General features: G+C 47.0%; 1 protein-coding gene across 2 annotated transcripts; it reads left to right on the forward strand.

The window, feature by feature from the left end:
* Positions 1 to 5,709: 5,709 nt before the first annotated feature.
* pdgfab (platelet-derived growth factor alpha polypeptide b) lies at positions 5,710 to 24,037 on the forward strand. 2 transcript variants are annotated; one of them, XR_005713487.2, is made up of 7 exons: positions 5,710 to 6,409; positions 7,417 to 7,513; positions 11,613 to 11,747; positions 12,906 to 13,096; positions 20,624 to 20,750; positions 21,371 to 21,498; positions 22,081 to 24,037. XR_005713487.2 is itself a non-coding variant. In XM_040191521.2 (6 exons), exons 1-6 carry the CDS (start codon positions 6,347 to 6,349, stop codon positions 22,092 to 22,094), a joined length of 627 nt encoding a protein of 208 aa, XP_040047455.1. In that variant the 5' UTR covers positions 5,710 to 6,346; the 3' UTR covers positions 22,095 to 24,037. The 2 variants fall into 2 exon arrangements, 1 of the variants encoding a protein (XP_040047455.1); XM_040191521.2 differs by lacking the exon at positions 21,371 to 21,498.
* Positions 24,038 to 24,396: the final 359 nt, after the last annotated feature.

The following is a 24,396-nucleotide window of genomic DNA, read 5'->3' on the forward strand; positions in this document are numbered from 1 at the left end:
AATAATTACCGAGCCAAAATCCTTCTGTATTTATTTTTAACAGCGTCTTTTGTGTGTCTTCCAGAGGAGAGACCTGGGAGCTCTTTGGGGTAAGAGGCTCACATTAAAACCGTTCATCGTTGACACAATGCGTGCAAAATGGCCCATAAACAAAGTAGGGCTTCCCTCCTGCAGGTTAAGTACTTTGCTTAGTTAGGTGTGGTTGCTCTAGGAATGGCGCTTTGTTGAGGGAAATCTTAAACTCAATTCAGGGCCTCGCTCCGTCATGGCACCTCAAGCCAGTTGGGCCCCGGGGCCGATAGGCACGACAAAAACGTTGAGTAACCAGGTGCACCAAAATGGAGGCTCTAACTGGTCGTAATCACCCTTTAATCCAGGGGTTTTCTTTCCTTGGTATATTGTCCTTTAAACCCTTGCAACCCTTCTTAGTCTCCTCACTCTTGCTCCCCCCCTCCTTCCATCCAAGTCTTTCCTCTTCATCTCTGTCGCGGATAACTAACGTCACTCAAGTCAAGCAGAAATCTCCCCTTAATCCCCCTGATACAGAACCCTGCCCCCTCCCACATGCACATCACCACCATCATCCTCTCTCGACCACCATCAGTTCCCCCATCTCATGGTGCCTACATCCTAAGCTGGGCGGCCTATATAGCTAGTGAAAGACGGAAGGGTAAATAACGAAGTGAAGCCCCCTATGACATGCCAATTGCTGTAATTATGGGCTTATAGGCCCCTAATACATTTCTGAGGAAAGCTGTGTGTGCCCCCTCGGAGAGTTGAGCTTGTCTGTCATGTCATATAGGCAACTTGTCTGTGAACCTGTGAGTGATCGATTTTGCTTGTGAAATGTTTTAAAATGACTTTTCATGAAAGGCTCTCGTATTAAACACACATCTACTTTGTGACCCTTAATTTTCTTGCAATTTTTTTCGGAGGACTTTTCTCTGCTAGCCAAAGCCGTTTCTTTCCCCTTATCATTGATGCTTAATCCTCTAAACCCACATGTGTTTATTATGAGTTGGTCCCTGTGTATGTTTCATTCTTTAATGCCCTTATTACTGGGCCAGATTTATGTAAGGCAATACCAGTCAAATATTATCCCAGGGGCACCAGCAGAAAGTGTACATTTGTGTCACTATAACGTCTGGGCTCTACACACGGAGCTTGAATTTTCCTCCATCCCCTTTGGGACCGCCGCGAGACAGGGCAGCTCTGTCTCCCCCTGTCCTTTCCCCGTCCTCCTGCTCCGCCTTTGATGTCCCCCTGCCAGAAGTCTGATTTGTGGGTTGGCCATGTCCTCCCCTCACTAGCCCCGAGCCCACAGAACATGGGGACGCAGTAGGAGTTCCCAGTATTTTGGGGTAGTTGGAGTGGAGAAAGGAAAGGGAGAGAGTGGGAGGAGGGGGGGGGTCAGACCACCACAGAGCCAGGGAGACCCCCGTCTTCCTCCTCGCCGGTTCCCACCGCTCCCCACCGCTCCCCACCGCTCCCCACCGCCCCGCTAGCTCCCAACACGGCACACACATGTTGAAAAGGTCAGGTCTTGATAGACAACAGAGCACCGACAATTACGTTCTCAGTGGCTGGAAGTCCCCATTTTCTGTGTGAGCGTGTGTGTGCAGAAGGAGAGAGTGTTTTTTTTTTGTTCGTAGAGAATAAAGAGGCAGTGTTTTTAGGGGAAAGGGAGCCTTGTACAGGGGGAACTGCATGTAAGGACTTGTGCCTGAATTGCTTCATGTCTTTCTGTCCATTTGTGGAAATTGGAGAATGCGCATGAGAGAGTGCAGGTGTGTGAGTGTTAGTGCACAGGTTTGTCTGTTCAGTGTAGATAACCACATATATAACGGGTGTGTGGGTTTATTCATACCTGGGCTGCCAGACTGATTTGTTTTTTTAAATGGGATATCCATTCAACACCTGGAGCTAAGACTTTAAGACGCATACACAGCGCACTGGTGCACAATGACCTAAATTAGGGGGTCTGACCTTAGAGCCTGCAGGACCTGGATGCTAAGGACCGTGCATAAACACACACATTGAAACACACACACTCGGACTTCTTCCAGTGTCTTCGCAGGATTTTCTCTCTTTGGTGTAATTTCTCCTTCACACCGAACACCCATTTCTAGCTCTCTAAGGATGGCTTTCATGGAGGAGTGCGTAGGGAAAATAGTCACGGCGCAGTTATGACAAGAGCAGACCGCAGTTTGACGGATCTGGAGATCACAAAGAGAGGATGCCGCGGTCCCTTAACAACCAAAGAGTACTGCTGTAATGTATAATGTGTTGCAGCTGGAAGTTTGCCTTGCATACCTTGTACCACCAGCTTTTTGCATTTATGCAATGTGCATGTGGTTTAATTTTTGATCTCAGGGGTCGCCTTGGCCTATGAAAGAGCAGTTTGGGCATTGTGCCCCCTGAATGCCTGCACACCTATAGTGCCTGAAAGGAAAGGGGTCCTGAGGGGTGCTGGGAGGCCCCCCTCAAGTTGCTATGCATGTTAGAGAGATGAAGGCCTGTAAATGGCTGCTAGTAATCGTCCCTATAAAAGAGCAGCTGCATGCAGCTGTAAGCTGTAAGTATGGCTGCTGTACTTGGCCTCCCTTTGCTGCTTGATATTCCGGTGAACAAGGAGTGAAAGTGTGTAAAAAGTGTGTGTCCGACTCTTTCTCCGTGTCAATGTGAGGCTGCCTGTTTATGCGTGCAGAGGTTGCTCTTTATATGCACTTTCCTCTGGATCATTTCCAAGTCCAATCTATATCGCAACCAGCCTCTGGAATGTACCTTTGCTCCTGCGAAATTTCCCCTCAATCACTTACCCATGTGTGTGTGTGTGTGTGTGTGTGTGTGTGTGTGTGTGTGTGTGTGTGTGTGTGTGTGTGTACATGAGTAACCAGCCATAAATGTTACCGCTGTTTGTAATGGGCCAATTACAAGACACAAGCTTGTGTCAAATGACACACGGCTCCACTCTAAAAACACGAATGCACAACCCACTAATGGAATCAACTTTGTCATCGTTGACACAGATGAACTAGTTAGGGCCTTAGTTAACGGGACCTAATTCTACCCCGAGGAGGAGGGAGGAGATCGCTCTGTAATCTGCGAAGGACCTGCTCCTTGTGTCCGTGACTCATGCATGCTCGCGATACGGCTGGGCGGAGCTGAGGGAGACACCGGGCTAAGATCGCTGTTTGTGTCTCCGTCGCAAGGCAATCCACTCTCTATTGTACATAATAAGGTGTCATAGAACGGGGTTGCCCAGTGGAAAGTCTGTTTGGCGGGAAAGGAAATATAACAATTGCAGGTATAAAAAGGTGATGATGTGGAGACTGCAGAGTTTCTATTGTCAACTCTGCAATCTTTTTATGACTGGCCAACACACCGAAGTGTTAGACTCCGTGCTTTCATTGCAGTGTTAGAGTTCAACGTGCTCGGATCAAGTTGAGATATGGATGAAGGCGGTTATAGATGAAAGCGTGTATGTTTAAAAACACATTTTTAAAAATGACCAGATTTTTACTTTGATTTAATTATGCTATGGGAAAAGGAAAAGACACATTTAGGCATATTTATATAAAACAAGATACAGTGTATAATATATTGAAACGAATTAACTGGACTGTACATCCTCAATAAAAGATTAAATGCCTTAAATATATATTATTTAAAGTTGGACCAGGGATTATATTATAATTATTTTAAACATTATTTATCTTAAATGTTATGTATGTTGTATTTTCATGTTTTACATGCTTTCATTCTAATATTTATTCCAAATAGAAAACTGTTCTCACACTATGCGCAACAACCACACATACCTCAAAATAAAAACTTTGACCGTTTAAAGATAATTGGGTTGACCCGGTTATGGCTCCTAAAGCGATCACCACCTTCTCGGGAATGGATGATAAGAACAGACGGACAAGAGGCACACTCCAATCCCCTATAGGCAATGCAACTCATTTCAATCACATTCCTTAAAAACAATCCCCCTTTTTCCTTCGCTTCACTCACTGGGAACTATGTGTGGCCTTAAGGGGGAAACAGGAGTCATAAACTCACTCAGAGATTGTTTTCTCCGTAGCATCTTTATGGTCAGATTAACTGTGCATCAGCATCTATAAAACTGTTTTAATGGGTTAATGTTGTTAAGTACACAGACCTCAGTTGCCAGTGTTTTCTGGGCTTGTTGTTTTAATTTCTTCTTCTCCTTGTTAAATGACATAGAACCAATTATTTTCTCACTGTTGCTCTTTCCGATGCCCCCATTTGCGTAAACGTTTGCATCAAAATCGATCGCTATCATCCTCTCCTCCTCATACGTGCATCATTTCGTTTTTTCTCAGGCTCAATTGCAAGGCATAAAGATCATCAAGACACAAAATATGCAAGTTTATTCTTCTTCACTTCACTTACAACGTAAAACCGCCACTCTCTCCTGCTGTGTGGCCAAAACTCTCACCTCTTCCTTTCGACTCCCAGAATCGCACCATCGAGACACCTGATTCATGCATTTCAGTGAGGCGAGCAAATGCAGACAGGGGGGGCTGACCTGTGCTATAACCATGACAACAATGCTGGTGGCGATGAACCTGCCTGCCATCATGTCGCGTATGCAGAACGAGGAATGAACAAAACAAAAAGAGCTTTCAATAGGAGCAACGTGTCACATGTGTTGCTGTAGCAGAAGGACCTGTACTCTAAAAATCTAGCCTTCATTTTACAGCACTGGAACCCTCCTTAAAATGAACTTCACTGGCCTATTAAAATAGTTGCATTAATTACTACAGCAGCTGCTGGAGCTCTTTCTCCAGCGCAGTGTCTCCAGCCACAGCCCCCTCAGGCTGGACTCGTGCTTACGTGGTGCAGTTGAATGGACGAGGTGCAGATCGGACCACCTGGTTGGCTGACCTGTGGTTCCCTGCTGATTGTCACCTCTGGCTGATAATGTGCGGCAGGCCGTGCTGTCTCTGTCTCTGCTCCTGTTGGTATGTCTCGTCCATCGGCCCCTCAGGCTCTTCCTCCAGACCTCCCAGCACAGCACAGCACAGCCTCCAGCTTCCTCACCACGAGTTAAGACCATGTCTGTTGTTAACCTGCGGCTAACTAGTCGCTTCCTGTGTGCCAAAGATCGCGCCTGCAGGTATTAAATGCTCATTCATCACATACATTAATGTTTTCATATTCCTTTAAAAGGTTGTTTTGCTTTAAACTCAAAGGCACAAGAAGAGAGCTTATAATGAGTCACCAACATTAGAATTCCTACCATAATAATAATAATCATCTTTTACCATATTGTTCAATCTGATTGCATTGTTTAAATCATCCTGACTCTCTATGGGACTTTTAACATTGGTTAATTAAAGGCCAATTCTAACTAATGAAGGGAGGACAGAAGTCTCGTCCTCATCAGCATCCAAATCCTTTTTGCCTCAGCTCGTCCGTACTCATTGGCCAGTTTTTCATTCTGTGAAATCAGTTTTAATCAATATAAATGACAACTTGAATCTCTGAATGGACTCTGTGCTAAGATGAATACACACACACACACACACACACACACCCACACACATATACGGACTGAAGGGGGATGGAGTCTTAAGTCATCCAACCAGCCAACCAGCTCCTCTTGCTGAATAGAGCACGATTACCGAAAGGAGAGGGGAGGCGCAACGGGGCAAAGGAGCTGCCGGCTCTCTATATCCCGCTGCTCAGAGGCGCTCCGGCTCCATTCACTCCAGAGTCCCGCACTGTCAAGGACCCGTGCAGACCGGTGCAAGGCGAGCTCTGGATAGCACACACAAAAAAAGGAAGACTTCTCTCTTGTGATTTTCCAAAAGGATCTGCGCGATTGGATTACATTCTTCTAGGACTATTAAATACTATCAAAGAAAAAAAAAAACTAACCGTGCGTCTATATTCTGGTTATTCTGACGGCCGCGCGTCTTGTTTGATATTCCAGTGAACTGGGCTGAAGTTGGGAGCCGCTCGTTTGTTAAAGGGTGAAGGACAAGTGCAATGCTCTTCAGACCTGTCCGTGCCTGAGGAGCTGCGTATCGAGCAGCCACGCAGATCTCCTTGGAGAGGACGCGGTCCAATGTGAATACCCAGAGACAACGTCCAGCCACTTCAGCTTTTTTTATTTTTTTTTTTTGCTTTTTTTGCTTACAGCTGCAAACAAGTGCACGGAGTTCGACCGAGCCCGCTGAGCAGCTCGGACACCCCGGTTTTACCCCCTCCCTAGAGGGGATGGTTGTGGGTCCTGTGGGGCCAGGAGCGATTCTGCGGCTCCTACAGATTAGCACCTTTTTCTCGTTCGGGGTTCGATCTGAATCAAAGGGAGATGAGAGCCGCACTTTGTTACTTCCTGCTGTGGACGACGTACCTGCTGCTGGCCACCTCTGAGGTAAAAGTTAGCAGGACTGCGCACATCCAGAAACCGCGCTGCGCCCCGGCGGCCTCAGCGGCACTTCGATGGGGGCCGGAGGGTGCAAAGTTCCCAGCGGAGCGCGCATTTCACTCTCAGAAAGAAGTAGTTTAATAAAGCATGTATTTGGCGTAGAAAACAAGATAACGAGCAGACGTCATTTTGATGATTTATTCATTCATTTGAATCAACCTATGATAAATCCAAACTGCCTGTTATAGGATGCAATTAAGAGTATAGACGGACGCTATCATAAGAAGAGGCTGTGAACATCGATTCATAATTCGAGAAGGAATAAACAGCACCTCGGCTTCAGCCACTAGGAGGGCAGTGACTGCGCTCCTCAGAGGACCGACATCGCGTCAACATTACAGTTATTTTTGGTGTTTGGTGCCAAATCTGTTTGTAGCCATGAGCCAACTGGGCAAACTTTTTGTTTGGGCTAATCGTTCATGGGAACCGCTCCGGGCGCTATAAATAGCCCGTGTTCCCCCCGCGGGGCCGCGCGTTAACTCCCGAGGTGCCCGCAGGACCTGCGACAAGTGCAAAGTGCGGGCGAGCTGCGGCTCGCGCGGGCGGATCCGCGCTACACGTCCAACTTCCTCCAGAAAACCCGGCGGGTTAATGCGCGTTTCACATTTCGCCGCAGTGGGTCAAAGAGTGTAATTCCACCCGGTAGCGGCTCACTGAGGACATTTTATTAATTCGATTAATGTCACATAAGTGGGCTGCAGGTGTTTCCACCATTATTGAACTTCCAGTGGCGCCTTTAACGCACAGGCTGTTTAGAAGTATCACTGATGGGGGGCTGCTGGTTGTAGTTGACACGCGGTTGCAAAATTGTCACAATCGGAGATCCTCCTCGTGGTTGTTTGAACTCAATACGTTGACTTACACCGACAAACAATTACAAAAACGTTTTGTCAATGACCTGACACATCTGTAACCTTCATCTCTTGTTTATTTTTTTTTGCACCCCCCTAAAGGAAGTGGAGTTTCCCCAGGAGCTGATAGACAGACTGTCCCACAGTGAAATCCACAGCATCAGCGACCTCCAGCGGCTACTGGACATTGACTCCGTAGGTAAATTCTGCCTCTTGATACTTTCATCAACAGAGATGTGACTGAATGTTCGCATGTGACGCTGCTATTGTTGATGTGACAGCACGGAGCAAAGGGTGGTGCTAAAAACAGCCGCAGCATTATTATTAGTATATCAGCAGTATATCCGTATAAGCTGTAGAAGTATGCTCTACTGTGGAAACCCTTTTAAACATAGTCTTCCCGGTGGTTACACCTGCATGTGGTACATTTATATTTTTATATGTGCTCGTTTGAGGATCAAGCCAAATGTATTTATTATTGCCTAAATGCATGCAAAGGTCATATCTAAAAGAATCGTGCATGCCTTGTTGTTAAACTGTGATTGTGTGAAAGTAATTCAAAGGATCCAAATACGACGTACAGACCCATTCCAGCGGGGTTTAGTGGATTTGGTGAAAGAACAAGGACACCTGTTGTTCTAGCACATTCTCATAATTACAAGTTGTGACCCCTGAAATCCAGCCCTGGCGTGCGTGATAAAGCAAGTTTACCCTGATAGGTGCGTTTACTGTACACACGTGACAAGGGTGGACTTTCACTGGTAGTTTTTTGGTTGTTGTGCATATTCCTTCAGCTGCTGCAATCAACTGTCTTTATAGCAACCCGACTGGAACACATGTCGCCCTGTAAACAGAGACAGCGACTCTCCGGTCAGGAAGGTTCCTCCAGTTTCAGGTTCTTGGCGGTTCTGGGGGACCGGTCAGGCTGTCTTAGATTAGGTAACAGCGGTGCGCTGGGAGAAGGTGTTTGGCTTCACTTGAATCTGTACTTTGGCTACTGAGGCTTTTACCATACATCCATTTCTGGGCTCGGCCCCAAAGGCTGTTTGATGGAAATAGGTAGTCACAAAGTTAGACAGCTCATTGGTAGCCTCAACACAAATTTTCATTGAAGGACCGGTCCTTCCCTTTTCCGATGGATACATCACCGACGACATGTATTAGTACCGCATTATGAGTGTGTTTCCTTTATTCATACACAATCAAACAGGCGCGTTTGCCCCACTTTACGTTGAGCCCAGAATAGATCCCTGGTTTTGCTTCTAGCATGAGAAGAGGTGTTTATAATTGAATTAACATGTCTTTCTTCAAACGCAGGAATGTTTTGCAGGGTAACAGTAGTAGGCTGATTATTATTACGAGGACATAAACCTGTCTGACGGCCAGCTTGGCGGCCCAGGCGAGCCCATTAAAAGACCGTTGACGCCAGCCAGAGGGGTATTTTCAGAGCTTTTGTTGCAGATGGCCAGGACAGTAAAGCTACCGGTATGGGCTGAACTCTACGTATCATAGCATGTCAACCAGGGAAGGAGAAAGGAAAAGGCTTAAATGAGGCGTTGAGTTAAACCTTTGATCATTGGTACCTGGAAAATGTTACACCGACTGATGCTGTGATTAAAGGTCAAACCCAGAATTGCCTTTATTATTTGGATGAAGTCCTTATCAGATGATCTTGTCATTATCGGACGTTGCTGTCCCGGGAAGGATGACTCTGTAGTTTAGTGCGTAAGGATGTATATGTGTCAGAATACCTTGGGAAGCCCCGCAGGGCTTTTCTTACTTCAGCGCTGCGGTGCTCGGCGCGAGTCTCCCTGCACACACATCCTCTTGGTGTCTCCTCCTTTGACTGACAGATAAGATGACCCGCCGTAGTCTGCAGATGGCTGTCTGGCCCCTGAGGTGCTCCTCTCCTCGCTTTTCTTCCTCTCTAACCCCGTCTCCCTCCTTAGGCGGCCCCTGGCCTGCCTGTTCTTATCTCTCTCAGTGAAGGACTCTGACAGAAAGGGGAACCTGACTCTTGGCGGGAGGGTTAAGGGGGGGGGGGCAGAGGTGGAGGAGGGAGTAGGAGGATTCTGGAGATTGTGTTCCTGCAACACTTCGACTCAGTAAAGGCTGCAAGTTGTCGCGCAGTTTGCTTTCTGACGAGCCGGCATAGTGTTCACGAGTGTGTGCGATTGAAATCGAAGTGCCTGGAAAACACATTCGTTGTGCTTCTTTCTGCTTTAACGCCTCGGCCCATCTGACCTAAAGCCATTATTTTTTACCAACTCAGTCATGTAACTGCAGAGAAGGAAGAAGCAGGAAAGAGAGACAACGAGGGACTTTGTACATGAAAACCCAAATATGCTGTACAAGTGGAGGAAGAAAGAAAGAGCCCAGGAGGAGTAAAGGGAGGGAGCGACGGCCCTCAGCTAACGGAGCGAGTAATTTGCGAGTCATGAAAGCCTGATTCACGGCGAGAGACCGTCTCCTTTCTCTAGTCTCAGTTACACGACGCTCCGGGCGTGTCGTTGGTTTTCGCGCTAACCTGCAGCCAACAGAAGAGCAAACCCCTCACCCTTTATACTTCTGCCTCCCTAAACTCCCCTCTTCTCTCTACTTGTCTCTTGCATCTTCCTGCCTGATCACTCTGATTGCTTTCTTTCCCCACGCTCCTCCCTTTGGCGCAAAGAAAACACCCTCAGAAAGTTCCTTTTATTGTGCTGAGAAAAGGGCTCTGCAGTCTATAAAAGACTTCTTTATGCTCTCCCTCTCTTTCTCCTGTCAGCTCTGACACAAACTGTCTCCAGTGGTCACAGTGTGACGCCCTCCCTCACTCCTGATGGGGGTCGGCAGAGGGGTGGGGGTGAGGAGAGGGCTAGTCGTGATGGAGACAGAGGAGCCACAGTGGGAGTTCTGTCAGTGACCCGCACTGTTAAAATGTTGTCGGGTAGGAAAAATCCGTCGAAATGAAACCACCTGTTGTGCAGACGGTCTGTGTGTGTCTACGTCGCGCACATATGGAGACTATGTGCTACGTCTATTCGGCACGTCCACGTGTGTTTGTACACTGTTCCTCGGCCGCAGCCATGACTTCTGCCCTGGACCTTCCGCTCCGGGTCATTGGCTGTCTGACTGACGGCAGCCTAAGAGAAAAATCCCTTCTCTCTCCCAGAGGAGCAGACCTGAAAAAAAGAAAGGAGACATCCAAAAGCAAATAAACAACCAATCCCAGAGGTGGATTGTGTATAGTTAGAGGAAATCCCTTCAGATGACTCTGGTCAGAGCACAAAGGAGCTGGACAAGGGCAATGTGTTTGCCTTTGGCTGAGCTTTGTTCTGCTGGTTTACTTTGGGTTTAGAACGTTACGGAGGATAATGAGAGGACTTTGCTTAGTTGTGAGTGTGTCTTTACGTTAAGTGTACAGGTGTAGGATTGTGTCGGCCTGATGCTGTACCTACAGACAGGTAGACCCACCCACTTAGCAAACACTCCCAGGCTGCTCTTTGGGAAAAGGCTGTATCCTGAGAACAAGCTCTATCGCTTTATAGCCGCTCTGGCACTCTTCTGTAATCCAAGTGTATTCTGGGTGGGGACCAAAACAAGCACGCTTTATCAGATGACCATGACTGCGAATATGCTGAGTTGGCTATATTAGTCTGGCATTAAGGAGTCTTAAGGAGCTGCCACTGCAGCATAACAAAACATTTACTTTTCCAAGTTGCTGAATGATTGAAAAAGCAAACATTTTTAGGTAAACGAGAGGCACCAAACCACCAATTAGGTTGAGGGATAATGGCGGCTGAGCACCACCTGTTAAAGGACCACTTTAGTCCGCAGCCCGTCTGTGAGAGCCAGTTGTTTTTGAAGGAGTATTGCTGACTCACTTGTGTCTAGATAAGTTCAGCCAAATGAGTGAGTGAGGCTGACGCACAAGTCTTGCAATTACACCGAGGTTTTGTGTAACGTTCGCTCGCTGCCTCTACCGTGTGTGCGCTGCACGCTCTGCTTCAGTTTGTGACATCACCGGCAGTCGCCCTCTCAGCCGCCAAATTACGTGAAACCCTTTCCCTCTCAGGGAATCAAAGCGTGCGTTACGGACAGCTAAGGGGCCCGTAGGAAGTCACCATCTCATTATGGGAGTGTGAGTAACCAGCACATCATTAGTCGACTTCTGGGGAGGCCTAGCAAGCCACCGACCACAGTCAACACCTGGAACAACGGCCTCATCGCTGGTTTATCGGTTGAGCGTTTCTTTGTGTTTGCTTTTCTCCTCTGTGTGGACGTTCATTAATGAGGCTGCCTTCTGTTTTGACGAGGTACGGGAAACAATGTCATCGAGGAACCCAAGCACCACAAGCACCACAACCAGCATAAGAACTACTCCCGTCAACACGGTTACTACAGCGACCTGAAGAGCTCGCAGCTCCACAGCCGACGCAAGAGGAGCATCGGTAAGACCGAATGAATGTCACACTGTGCTGCTCAGAGGTTGCACCGTGATCACGCCGCACACCACAACTTAGCGCAACTTATTACAGTGTCATAGTGTGCTAAAAATAACCCCTATCTTAAATATCGCCCCGCGACATTTGAGTTCCCAGGAGATGAAAACGATCACTTTACACACATCTTAAACAACGCTAATGGTCGGTGGCTTTTATGTGGCCTTTCTGTGGATAAAAGCCACTCTAATGAAGACGTCTACCCAGTATTTATGGCATTAGGAAACCATGAGAAATTAGACGGGTGTGTAAGGTTCACGAGTCCGTCTGACATGAAGCCTTTTAATTGGCTGTGGGCTTGCAGATCTAAGACACGCGCGTCAGGAGAGAAATATATCCTCGAGCGTGGAAATTCCGGGCATTCAGGGCTCAAGTTGCAGCTCGTCCAGGCACTAAGTCAAATTTCTTCATGAAACGCCACGCGGTAAGATATCTGATCAAGGAATAGAGAATACCATGTAGTGTGCATTAAGCTCTTGCTGCAGTGCAGCATTAAAAGCAAAATAGGATAAAGCGGCTGGTTGTATCTCATGCATGTGGCCATATCATACGTGTATGATACATAGACTATTTTGGCAGCTGTCCACCAATGCCCTCACATTTCTGCACACGTACATATCTTCTTTATGACCTAATGCTATATTACTGTACACCCTCTGTCACGTCTTTATGTTTGAGGGCCTGTCTTAAACTTAAAACTGCTTTTTTTCACCATGACCAACAGGGGCAAAATTAGATTTCCCACCGCCGCACACAAAGGTTTTCAGGCCTAGTGACGCTGCATTAACCCCAGTGAGGCCTCTGAACAAAGGAGTATTCACTTTTTGTCTCACCGACCTGATCCCAAAGCTCCTTAGCTGATATGAGCTCAGCTTTTTGGATAGCTTGTGCCTTAAAGGAGGTTGGGTGTGATCCGGGGTGAGACAAACAGCTCCCACATCGAATGAGTCATCAAATAATGAGCAGCGAAAGAACCCATAACGCACCTGGGAGTGAAAAGGACTGATTCCAACAATACGTCAGCACACGCACACATCCGGAAAAATGTATCACCCAACACTAACGCAGACGAGACGCATTAACCGAGTTCCTCATTCTTTCTTGCAGTAGAGGAGGCGGTCCCGGCGGCGTGCAAGACGCGGACGGTGATCTACGAGATCCCCAGGAGCCAGGTGGACCCCACGTCTGTCAACTTCCTGATATGGCCGCCCTGCGTGGAGGTGAAACGCTGCACAGGCTGTTGCAACACGAGCAACATGCGCTGTCACCCGTCCCGCAAGCACCATCGCACCGTTAAGGTAAAAACACACGTCCCCGACAAGGCAAGATAGTGTGCAAGCTTGTCGACTCGCTGAGAAGTCACGTCTTTGCAATCAATCCAAATCATTAGGGAGGGGTTAAACGCGCAACATCGCACTCACCTCATTCCTTCCACAAACACACTCGTTTCCACTGATACATTTACGCCACTTTTCCTCCCACCGGGTAAGTAAATCATGTGAGCGCTACGGTTGGGTTGACCTGCCTAACTTCACGGTCCTTTCCACCCTTTTTACTCCAACGCTACTCTACCAGTCTCCTCTGAGCCTCCTTGGCGGGGACCCAAAATAGTGGCCACGTTACCCCCGTTGCCCCTCTCTCTCTGCCCACTGCAGCCGATCCCCACCATCTCCTCTCATAACCATCCCATGTTTAGCGAGAGTCCAGGGCGGCTGTGCCAGGAAGGGAAGGGGAGAAAGGACAGCGAGGGAGGGTTGTTGGCACTTTCAAGCAAGGACATCTGTTGAAGGGTTGACCAGAGAGGGATGATCCTGCCAGACATAAGACAGACAGACAAAGAGAGCGAGGGAGAGAAATTACATTCCCCCCCCAGAACAAAAACGTATTCCCAATTACAAAAAAACATTTTCTAATCGACATCTTTGCCGTCTTTCGTTACGTTTTTGTTGGAGAAAGAAAGACGAAGAAGACAAGGAGGGTAAGTGACGTACTTCCGGTCCTACCTCTGGGTTGGGAAGAAACAATTTCCTGTACCTTAAGAAAGTATCGTCGATTACTGCGCAGCCATTCCCCTGCTCTCTGTTTGGCCCTTTGTATTTTCTGGAAACAGGGAGTCTGGATGGGGACGACAAAAAAAAGGGGGTTGCACTGTTCTCAGAAGCTCTTTGGCATCGCTAGCTTGAAAACACATGTCCTTCTGCTCAGGATCAGAGGAGACACCGGCGCTGGAGCTGAGTTGTTTCCCCGCTGTATTTACACTACGGACTGTTAGCCGCTGCATGGCTCTGTTTGGAGGTATGGGAGTTATGTGCTCTGTTCTGCAGGAGTAAGAGGCAACCAGGGCATAAACAGGATAGCCTGGAACACTCTGTGTTTTTGTTCCTCTTTGAGTCTATCTCTGGACTCTGTTGTCTCTTTAATCATCGTGAGTCTGCCCGGCACCGGGCACTGGGACATCAAGAAGGGTTTTTAAACATGCCGCCTCAATATACTTGCAGAGCATTGAAACAAATAGCAGGCCTGCCCACCTCCTTCCCCCTTGGCACACGATCAGTTCTAGAAGATTTCAGTTTTCAAGAGGAAATTTACCTCACTTAGTCTCATAGGTGTAGAGCAGAAAGCTGCACTGAAAAGACGACCGTTGAAGGACACAGGGAGCTGCCTTCAGTTAATGATCAGACACGCTGACTCACAGTGCAGTAAGAGCTTGGACGTCCACCACAACCCGTCCGTCTGTAGGCCAAAACAGTAGGTGCTTCAATGCGGGCAGTGACAAGGTTGGATGGAAAAAAGACTAACGACGATGGACAAGAAACTATTAGGCCGTAGATTTTTCTATTCCTGGAATGCCAAGATGCCTGCGGCTTTAGCCGTGTCCTCTCGTGATACTGAGGACAAAATGAGCAGCCAGACGGGGGACGGACCGCCGGGCGTGGTGGGGAAGGGGTTTACACGGGGGACGTTTTTTCCATGTGGTTCCAGTCGCAGTCAAGGGGAGCCGAGAGGCGTCGTACCCCTGGAAAGGTCATTCGTCAGGGCTCGCTTCGATCGGGAGACATTCACCACTGTGTGTGGGAGACATTGTCTCAAGCCAAGTTTTTTTTTTTTTCTTTTCTGTCTTTCCTCTCAGCATTTAGCCTGAATAGGGGTTCAGTTTCTGCTTCTCCCTCCGTTTATTAGAAAGCTAAAAGTGTTGCCCGTCTGGCCAAGGATGGGAAAAGAACACATCTGCTGTGTTTTTTTCCATCTCCTGCCACTATGCATTTGTCCAAATGCACCTTCAGTTATTTATTCCCACTCTGTTTCTACACCTTTTTCTTTTTTTTTATGCTAAATCCCCCAAAAAATAGAACAGGTCTGGGCATGCCCTTTACTGTACAAGCCGGTCCTGTTCTGTAGTGGGGTAATAAAAAATGCAATTTTAAATAGAACCAGCCTGAAGGAGGAGAAGGGGAAGACATTAAAGTTATTCGCTCTCTTTTAAATACTCTGCAGTTTCCCCTCATTTTGCAATTTTCTAGAACCTTTTCTTGCATTTTGGTCAATCATTTGCTGTGGTTTGTCCCTAAAATGTGTAGGTTGCTTCACAGTTTTGTTAGCATGCCTGAGCAAACACAACTTAAATGACAACGGTGTAACGATAATAGAAATGAATAGGTTAAGTATTAAAAAAGCGATTGAGTGAGAGAGGCAGAGATGAAAAGATGGACAGAACGAAGCAGGAGAGGCAAACAGAATTTTTAATGAGACATAGATGAAGAGTCAGCTTTCTCAACTTGAACGGGCATTACTTTACACATTAGTCTGCTTGTGAACGTGTGTGAGCCTCTCTGTTTGTTCTTCCTATGGGGCTGATTAAACAGCCCATGAAACGGGCAAAGAAAGGAGCTGTCACCCATCCGCTCACTCATTAACTCTTAAGGCTTCTGCAGTAGATTTGGTCTCTGGGTTCATTGCATTGTCCTTCGTCATCCACACAAGACCATGGGCAGACAAGGGGTACTAGGGAAATGCGAAAGTTTGTCTGCATATTAAAAGGACGGCATGGTGAGTGCTTGAATCGTGGAAACAAAATAATTGGGAGAAAGCATAAATGAGCTGCTAATTATACTCTGTAATACCACAAAGCAAGGGAAAAAACAATATTTGCACTGTTTATTTTAAGTATCTTATTTTCAAAATGAACACAATTGCGAACCATAGGAGCTAAATAGAAGAACTGTCCCTTTTTTAGTGTCTCCATGAGGTGCCTTAATCTAATCATTATGGAATCCTTTGCCAACAACAGAGCCCTGTTGTTTCGCTTGTTTAGTTTGGTTAAGTAGCCGGAAACTTTTGATGGTCCTATAAGTATTTTGCAGAGGTCATAGAGGGTTGTAAGCGCACATCTGTGTAAACCTAAGAATCAGGAATCAGGAACATTTATTACCAAAATATGTCAAGACATACAGGGAATTTGACTTCCCTTGACTTCCCGGTTGGTGCATAACATCAGACAGTAAGACAATGGACAACAAGACAGATAAGACAACATAGCGAGAGGGAGATTATTTGTGTGTGTGTGTGTGTGTGTGTGTGTGTGTGAGAGAGAGAGATTTATGCTACGCTACGTGAACCCGCCCACTGCAGCGCAGGGACAAGGCCATTGGTGTGAAGCGGCAGCATGAGGAAGACGGGCCGCAGGGTAATGAAGTGTTGATGGCTGCTGGATCAAAGTGGAGGCTGACAGGCGGATATAGCCCACAGTTCTGAGTGTGGGGGTCCACACGTCCCCCTTACCTTATCCTACACACACACACACACACACACACACACACGTTACCTCAGCAACCGTGGGTCAGTGCCTGTTGGGGGAAGCTGTAGTTGTAGCCCTGCGGTTGTGTGGGACCCTGACTTACGGGGTGTTTCATAAATAAAAGGCAGTGCAACGGCGTTACAGTGTGCATGATTTATGGTCGTCAGAGGGGTCCTGTGTATTACGTGATGGGAGGGACGGGGTTGGGGGGTTGGATGGGACTGAGGGGCCCCCGCGTTTGAAGTTCCTTGAAGCTGTGAATTATTTTCCCTTTGATTCACTCAGCGCTTCTACTAGATGAAGAAGGGTGAGGGAGTTTGTCTGTGTGTATACAAATGTGTGTGTGTGTGTGTGTGTGTGTGTGTGTGTTGTGTGTTGTGCACGGCGGGGGTTGCGGGGCGGGTCAGAGACCATGGGAGCGTCCCTACGAAGCCAGAAGCCAGAAGCAGTTTGGCTACTGCTGCACCGGCTGGAATGCATCAGCTCGAGCAGGAAAAGTAGCAGTCATGTTTTAATCATATTTTACTTCATTTCTTCACTCCTCCTCTCCTGTCCTCCCTCTCGCTCTTCCCCTCTGACTTCATCCTCCCCTCCGACTCTGTTCCCCGCTCAGTCCCGGAGTCTGATTGTCTGTAATGTGAAATAGTTGTTCACTCCCTCTACGGTCTTTCTGTCTCGCTCCTGCAACAGAGCCATCTCACTCTCTAATTTCACCCCTGTGCCAGTCTTTGCCATTTACCGTATATATATATATATATTGTTTCGGTCTTTCATTAAAGCCATATTTACTCTTTCAAGTGAGTTTTTGTTTTCCTCATCCGCAATTGTTCTTCAAAGACATTGGCGGCGAGGGGGGGAACGTAAATCCAAAGATTACATCTTACTCTTATTCTTTGATATTTGATATTGAACGATGATTCTTTTGGTCTCTTAAGGGAGGGGTGGGCCCATCGTGAGCTCTGGGGCAGATTGATATTTACCTCTGGTGCTACATTAGTTTGTGCGTGTGGATGGAGAGGTGGGGAGAAAGTGGGGGTGCCGTGACGTGCCTTTTTCGGGCCTTGCAGACCTGTGAGTGATTCTCTTCAATTGGACGATTGAAGAAAAGGTTTTTTCTGTTCTGTAGTTGGCTTTCTCGCCTTTTCCTCTGGGTGTCTTTTTCAGATTTCAAGAGGGAGACAGATGGAGTTACAGAAAGTTTTTTTTTTTTTTTAAGGCCCCCCCCCCTCCCTTCCTACAAATTTCCCCACCTTTCATCCACTGGCTCACAGTTGCAGCATCTCAACAAGAGCTCTTTGTTTGCGCGGCTCAAGCTATGCGAGTCTCCCTCCTGATAAATGAACTGCCGCCCCACACCGCCTCTTTCCGCCCTACCGTTCTCCAAACACACGCTCGCATTCTTAATTTTTTTTTTCTTCGCTCTATTCTGTCACTGTTCCAGTTTACGATGGCCCGCGGTGCACGTTCACAACCCTGTTATGTTTTCCTTGGAAAGCCGGGATAAAACTTTCCCCTCCGTCATCCTCTCATCAGCGCTCTGTGCTCAGGGAATTCCCAATTAGTCCGACCGGGACAATCGGCTCCACAAAGGGGGCCGCGGAGACACTGAGGACAAACCAAAAGGGGGGGGGGGGGGCGGGGTGCCCTTCCCAGAGCCCCCTGCTTAACCCCGAGCCTATGGATCAGATATCATTCCACAGCCGCTTCCCCAGGCCCAGCATTTCTAGGGAGTTTTGATCGGTTTGATTTATACAAAGAGGGTGCGGGGGCCTCTGGTCGTAGCATGGGGGGGCTCTCTCTGATGTGTTTTATGTGGGAAGTCATTGACTCTGTCTGGGTAGGAAGCTGGTTTCCTTTGTGCGGTGAAGAAAGTGGCTTAAAATGGGAAAGTAATACACGTATGTGAAGTGGAAAATTGTCGGAGCGAAGACTCAACACCAACAAACGGGAACCGACGCGGAAAGAGTGTGTTAACAAAGTGGGCCGATATAATTTAAGCGCAATTATTGACATTCACAGACAAGTATGAGTTGGGCCTCTCTTCATTGCTTTATCCGTCCGTGAATAGCTGTTTGTTTGGCTAGAAAAGCTGCGGTTCGTGTGTGTTAGTCATATAAGAAGAGCCAGGCCATTGCTGAGTCTTTTGGGATCCGGCTTGCTGCTTTCGAGCCCCCCTCAGTTTCAGGGCCCCCGAACCGCAGAGACAGCTGCGCGTTTCATCTCTCCGTCAGTGTATCTGTGTTGCCCGTCCCCGCGTTTGATACAACAAACCTTTAATACATTCTTCATCTGTGAGCTTAACCGTATAAAAGGTGGTCCGGTGAGCAACCCAGGAGCTGAACATTTAATAGGTAACACATGAATGCCCTCTAATTCTAGTCATGATCACGGTCACTTCCTCCTTCCCTTCCTTAAATTACACCCTCTATTTGCAGAAACACACACACACACACACACACACACGCACCATCGTTCCCTAACGAGAGCTTTGGTCCACCTTCCTACTCTGTTCCTCCCTGCTTTTGCCCTTTCACCCGACCATTCTCGCTCTGTCAGAGCCTGATAACAGCAACCCAGACACTATTGTCCTCTGTTTGCTCACTGCATACCTTCCCTTCTAGCTTACTCGCTTTTCACTCCCTCTCTTCTTCCTCTTTATTTTCTTTCCATGGAGAAAGAAACAGTTGCAAAGGAGCAGGTGGTGAAACCGCCGGCCTCTTAATTTCTTTTTTAGCCTCCCCAGATGAACCTCCAGTCATTGTCACAGGACTGTCATGAGGCAGGTTGTGCGAATGTCAACATTTTACTTTGTTTGGTCCGACTGGTATGTTCATTTTTCTGCTCGACTAATTCACCACTGAAAGCCGGCCTTGGCCGTATGCCATTACAGGATGGAGGAAGAAGGCTTCTCGACGGTTTCGGGCCCTGCGTCCTGTGCATGTGCGAGCCTCATGCTGACTGCAAAACAGTGTTGCTCATAACACCAGAGAGCGCTGGGAGATTGCCGGCCAATATCCTCTCTCGTGCAGCGACCAGGAAGATGGGTGAAGCAGGGGATATTGTTTCCTAGTGGCCCCCCGGGCCCTCAGCGGTGGATGGGAAGGTTACCTGCCCTTGGCACTCACATCAGAGAGTGAGGAGCATCTAGCCACCTCCCAGAGTTGCACAGCAAGATTATCCTAACCTCCAAGCAACCTTCTCTATTCAGCTTTCATCTAAGCTTTAATCAACATAGCCCACTCATAACCCTCTGAGGATTGGTCCTTTTTCATCTCTAGCTGGGTGGAAAGTGGAGGTCAGACATGTTGTGTTAAACTGAGAGGGTGTTAGCCGGACTGAGGGATCGGAATTCCTCCATTTACTTTTGTGTTTGCTTCATCGGAAGGCGGATTTCTGGGGTTTCACTTCCTAGATTAGACCACTTAAGCTGTATTTCTTGCATGCACATGTTAAGCAGCACTTTCCATTAACTGTGAAAAAGCATCACCGTGGTTTACAAGCAGCCTACGTGTCAGAACAGAACAAGGTGAGGGAGTTTAGGTGTGTGTCTGTCTGGATGTGGATGCTACAGGCCTCGGAGGGGCGTGTTGGGGGAGAGGCCTGGAGGGGGGGGGGGCTTCCCAGCCTCTCTTCTCCTGCCAGGGTAAAGCTTCCCTGGGCTTTAGGGCGTAAACCACCCCCCCCCCTCCTACCCTGCATCTCTGCTCTCCCATTGTTGGAGCTTGCTTACACAAGGTCATACACTCCATTCAGTATTTACACACCTGATCAACAGCCCATAGAGCACACAGCGAGCGGAACCCAATGCATCAGCCTCTGAGGAATGCTGCCGTCACACTTCAAACACGGGGAGGCGAAGGATTGGACCGGCGTTTTTTTTATTTTTATGAATCGGTGTATGAAAGAGTCATCAGTCACAGCGCTGCGCCTCTTGATTGTTGGCAGAGTGTGTGCATCTATTGACGACACGAGCAATGTTGCCGGTGGCGATGGCCGCGTAAGCTAACCTCTACTCTCTTCCTCACTTCAGGTGGCAAAGGTGGAGTACGTGAAGAGGAGACCCAAGCTGAAAGAGGTCTTTGTGCGGTTAGAAGACCACCTGGAGTGTGTGTGCACGTCACAACATCATGTGGTGGAGCACTCAGATGCAGAAATAGGTAAATGTGGCCGTCAAACATATTGTGCAACGCATATTGTTCTTTCATAATCACAAGTTACCCTTTGGCCGAAGAATGACACCGAGATTGAGGTTGATTGGCTGAGTCCCGCCCTCATCCCTCCGTCATCGTGCATCATTGTGTTCCTCATGTCTGTCTGATGGTCTCTCTCTCCCTGTCTCTCTCTCTCTCTCTGTCTGGCCCTTTGGCTTTGCACTGGATGACCTGTGAAGTGGCTTGCTATTGCAAAACTGTAAAGCTTGTTTGTTGGTGCCTTGTGAGGCCAGGGTGTGTGTGTGCGTGTGTGTGTATGTGTGTGTGTGTGTGTGTGTGTGTGTGTGTGTGTGAATATGTATGTGAGTCTGTGTGCTGAGGGAGGGTGTCCAAAGGCTGCTTGGCATGACAGCAAATAAATCCGCCAGTGCCTTGATCTGAAGCCTTTCTCTCCCTGCGAGTAGATAAGCGCTGATTTGTGCTGATAAGGCATCTGAAGTATTTATAGTGTGTTATATCTTTGCTGCTTCTGTCCCAGGGCTGTTGTGCCCCGCTCTGTATCATAAACCCTGCTTCCCGCGTTTAACTCTCCGCCCTATCCTCCCTCCCTAACTTTGTGCTTTCAGGCCACCGTAGGGCTAAAGGTAAAAAAAGAAAACCTAAAAAGCTAAGACCCAGCAAGGATTTATTGGCGACATAATAAAAGTTGCACTCAGTACCCAAAGTCCACTGAAGAGCTGTGAAGGTTGAACAGGTACGACTTTAGCAACACGGCGCCCTCTCGCCTTTCGGCACTTCAAGCGCCCTATTAGGGACCATCACCAATCACATCACAGCCAATCAGCGTGAGAGGGGGGGGGAGGGCGGCTGAGGCGTAACATGCGCTGAATGCTGCATGCTGATTTGAGGCCTGCTGAGCATGCACACCAAATGCAGCTGATTTGTTTCACACTTTCGTGCTTGTCGTGTGTGCACTTTTTTGTTGTGTTATGCAGTACAACACGTTGTACGTCACCGTTTCTTACACATCGTCAATTATGTTGTTCTCTTTCCGTAAAACAAAAGAGAGAGAGACAAAAAAAAAGGAACAGCATATTTTTTTTCACATAAAATGACGCACACATATTTTGACTGGACATGAGGTGTGGTCTAATCACTGTCTTTGAGATCTGGAGAAATATGATTCAGAGCGCTGTGGGTCTTGCGTGTGTCGTGTCAGCTTGTTTGAAATGCATGAGTTTTGCAATCGTGCACAAAATGCAACACATATTTTTCCTGTCAGGTTGCGTTTGTGAAATGTTGACGTTAATTCGGCGCGCTCTCTCTTTTCCCACAGTGGACGTGAGGTGAGAGCAATCGGAGCAAACGACTTCAGCGTGGGAGGGAACTAAGAAAAAAGGATGTTTTTAGCAACAGGAGGCCCGCTCAGTCCTCTTCCACACCGCCAATGCGACCTTCATTTGAAAAAAAGGACAAACTTGAGACTGAAAACAAACACCTAAAAGAATGCCAAATGGAACGTCACCTGCCCGGTCACAACTGATCCCTGCCACTGATTGAAAAAGGAAAGGAAAAGAGAAAGATGTGGTATCTCGGCCAGGGCAGACAGAAGCTGAAGGGAGACGATGAAAGGGATTCGCGTTGGACATTGTGAGACTTTGTTGGACAAGATGCACAACAAAAACAGCTATAAAACAGTTGGATCAAACTTTGGTTGGGTTCCTGTGATCAGACTCCAAAAAACGGCGGCGGGTGACCTCCAGCCGGGCGACATAAAAGTTCCCTGCCCCGATAGAATGACTCTTTCTCACAAAGTAAGAAAAGAGCGAGACAAACGGAAGTGTTTTTTTTTTTTCTTCCAAAAACTCTGTGGAGGATGAAACATTTTTAGTTGTTGGATGTTGAGAAGATCTTCTCTGAGACTCTTGGTGGTCTGTGACTTTGCCCAGTTGCTATGTACAGTTCAATTTGAAAAGGAAGATGTGCCGCTACTTAAAAACTATTTATATGTGTGGACGTTTGCTTTCTGTCTCTTCCAGAACAAAAGAAAGAACAAAAGATGTTTTTAATGATTTTGGAGACATGCGAAGAGTTCTGTGTGGTTCAGTTGTTTGTAACCATCAGTATCACGATCTCAACGTCGTTATTTTTAGTCAATGTTATTGTTTTCATCCATGTTTCTTATTATATTACAGTATATCTGAATGATGTCAAGTCTTGTATATGGTTTGGATACATGTGTGCGAGGAGATATGAGAGTCAGTACAGGAAGATGCTTTATTTTTGTTATGAAATATATTAAGCTTACTTATATCCAAGCAGGAATTATGTTTATTTCGTTTTTGTGATCCCCGTATTTAATCCAGTGGATAAGATGCAAAACTGTGGGAAGGAGGTGGAATTCGACAAGGGAGAGAAATCTGCCACTGCCCAGTTTTTTATATTCACAAAATTATGCATACAGCACATTAAAGTATGTTCATGCCAATCACAAAAAAAGATGTTCGAGCAACTTTAGCGTACGTGTATGCCAGAATGACCCCTAATTTATCCCCTACATGAGGCCACACACACACTCCTAACATTGCTGATGAAGATACCTGCCTTTGCCTTTGCTCATTGTTCCCGCAATGAGCAAAGTCCACCTTAAAGAGTGAATGAGCGCGCAAAGCCAATCGACAAGCCCATGAATGGGCTCCTTGTTTGGTTACGCTTTACCCTTCTGACGACAGGAGAGCAAATCACTGGCCACTCCACCCTGTGAAGATACTGGCACCGTAAGCAGACTCATTCCATCAGGATAGATAGATTCATTCTAAGGGGGTGGCCCAACGTCAGCACAGTGCTGCCCTGAACCCACTGACGGAACAGTTACATCATTACATGATGCATGTGGAACCGGTCAAAAACAACGGTGGTCTTCCGTGTGCAAATGAGGGATTCAAAGACGAAAAGAGTGAGCTATGCTGGGAAATGAGTCAATTCAAAGTCAAGCGAGAAAGGTTGAATTGAAACACGGCAGATAACACACCGTCCATCTGTGAATTGAGCAACAATGAGTTGACTGGTGCTATATTTATAAAGCTGCTGTTCCATCACCGCTTGCATTCACACCCATGTAAGATAGTGTTCTCAGTAATGCAGGGACCATGCTTAGAGATATTTAAATAAATAAAATGCCATTACACTAAACCTTTATTCCTTTTCTTTTGGCCTTCCATTGGATAAAGACAGCAATAATCATAATTTATATATTTATGTTTTCAACAATAAATATATTTCTGCTTATCAAATTGTTCATTGAATGTTTGCTTTGTGTCTCAAGGATGGTATTTTCTTTTTTTAAATATAGGTATAATACGATCATGCAGCACTATATACAGAGACAGTCTGAGGTTATGGAAAGTAGCAATGAAGTGAATTGGGAACATTAAACCATGGCAGAACGAAAGGAGGGTAATAAACCTAAACGTCTGAGGGACCAGCCTCCACTTGAAAAAGCTCTTTATTAGTTTTTTTATTAGTGACTGTCTCCATTATTACTGACAGACCTTCTCGTAAACGTTATCCAACTAAGTGTATAACATCCAAAAATGAGAAAGATTTTGTTATCTTACAAGAACGGAGTCCGTATGTGTTGGTGCTGGATGTG

The sequence above is a fragment of the Gasterosteus aculeatus genome, chromosome 11 (genome assembly GCF_964276395.1).
Source record: "Gasterosteus aculeatus chromosome 11, fGasAcu3.hap1.1, whole genome shotgun sequence".
Classification (NCBI taxonomy): domain Eukaryota; kingdom Metazoa; phylum Chordata; class Actinopteri; order Perciformes; family Gasterosteidae; genus Gasterosteus; species Gasterosteus aculeatus.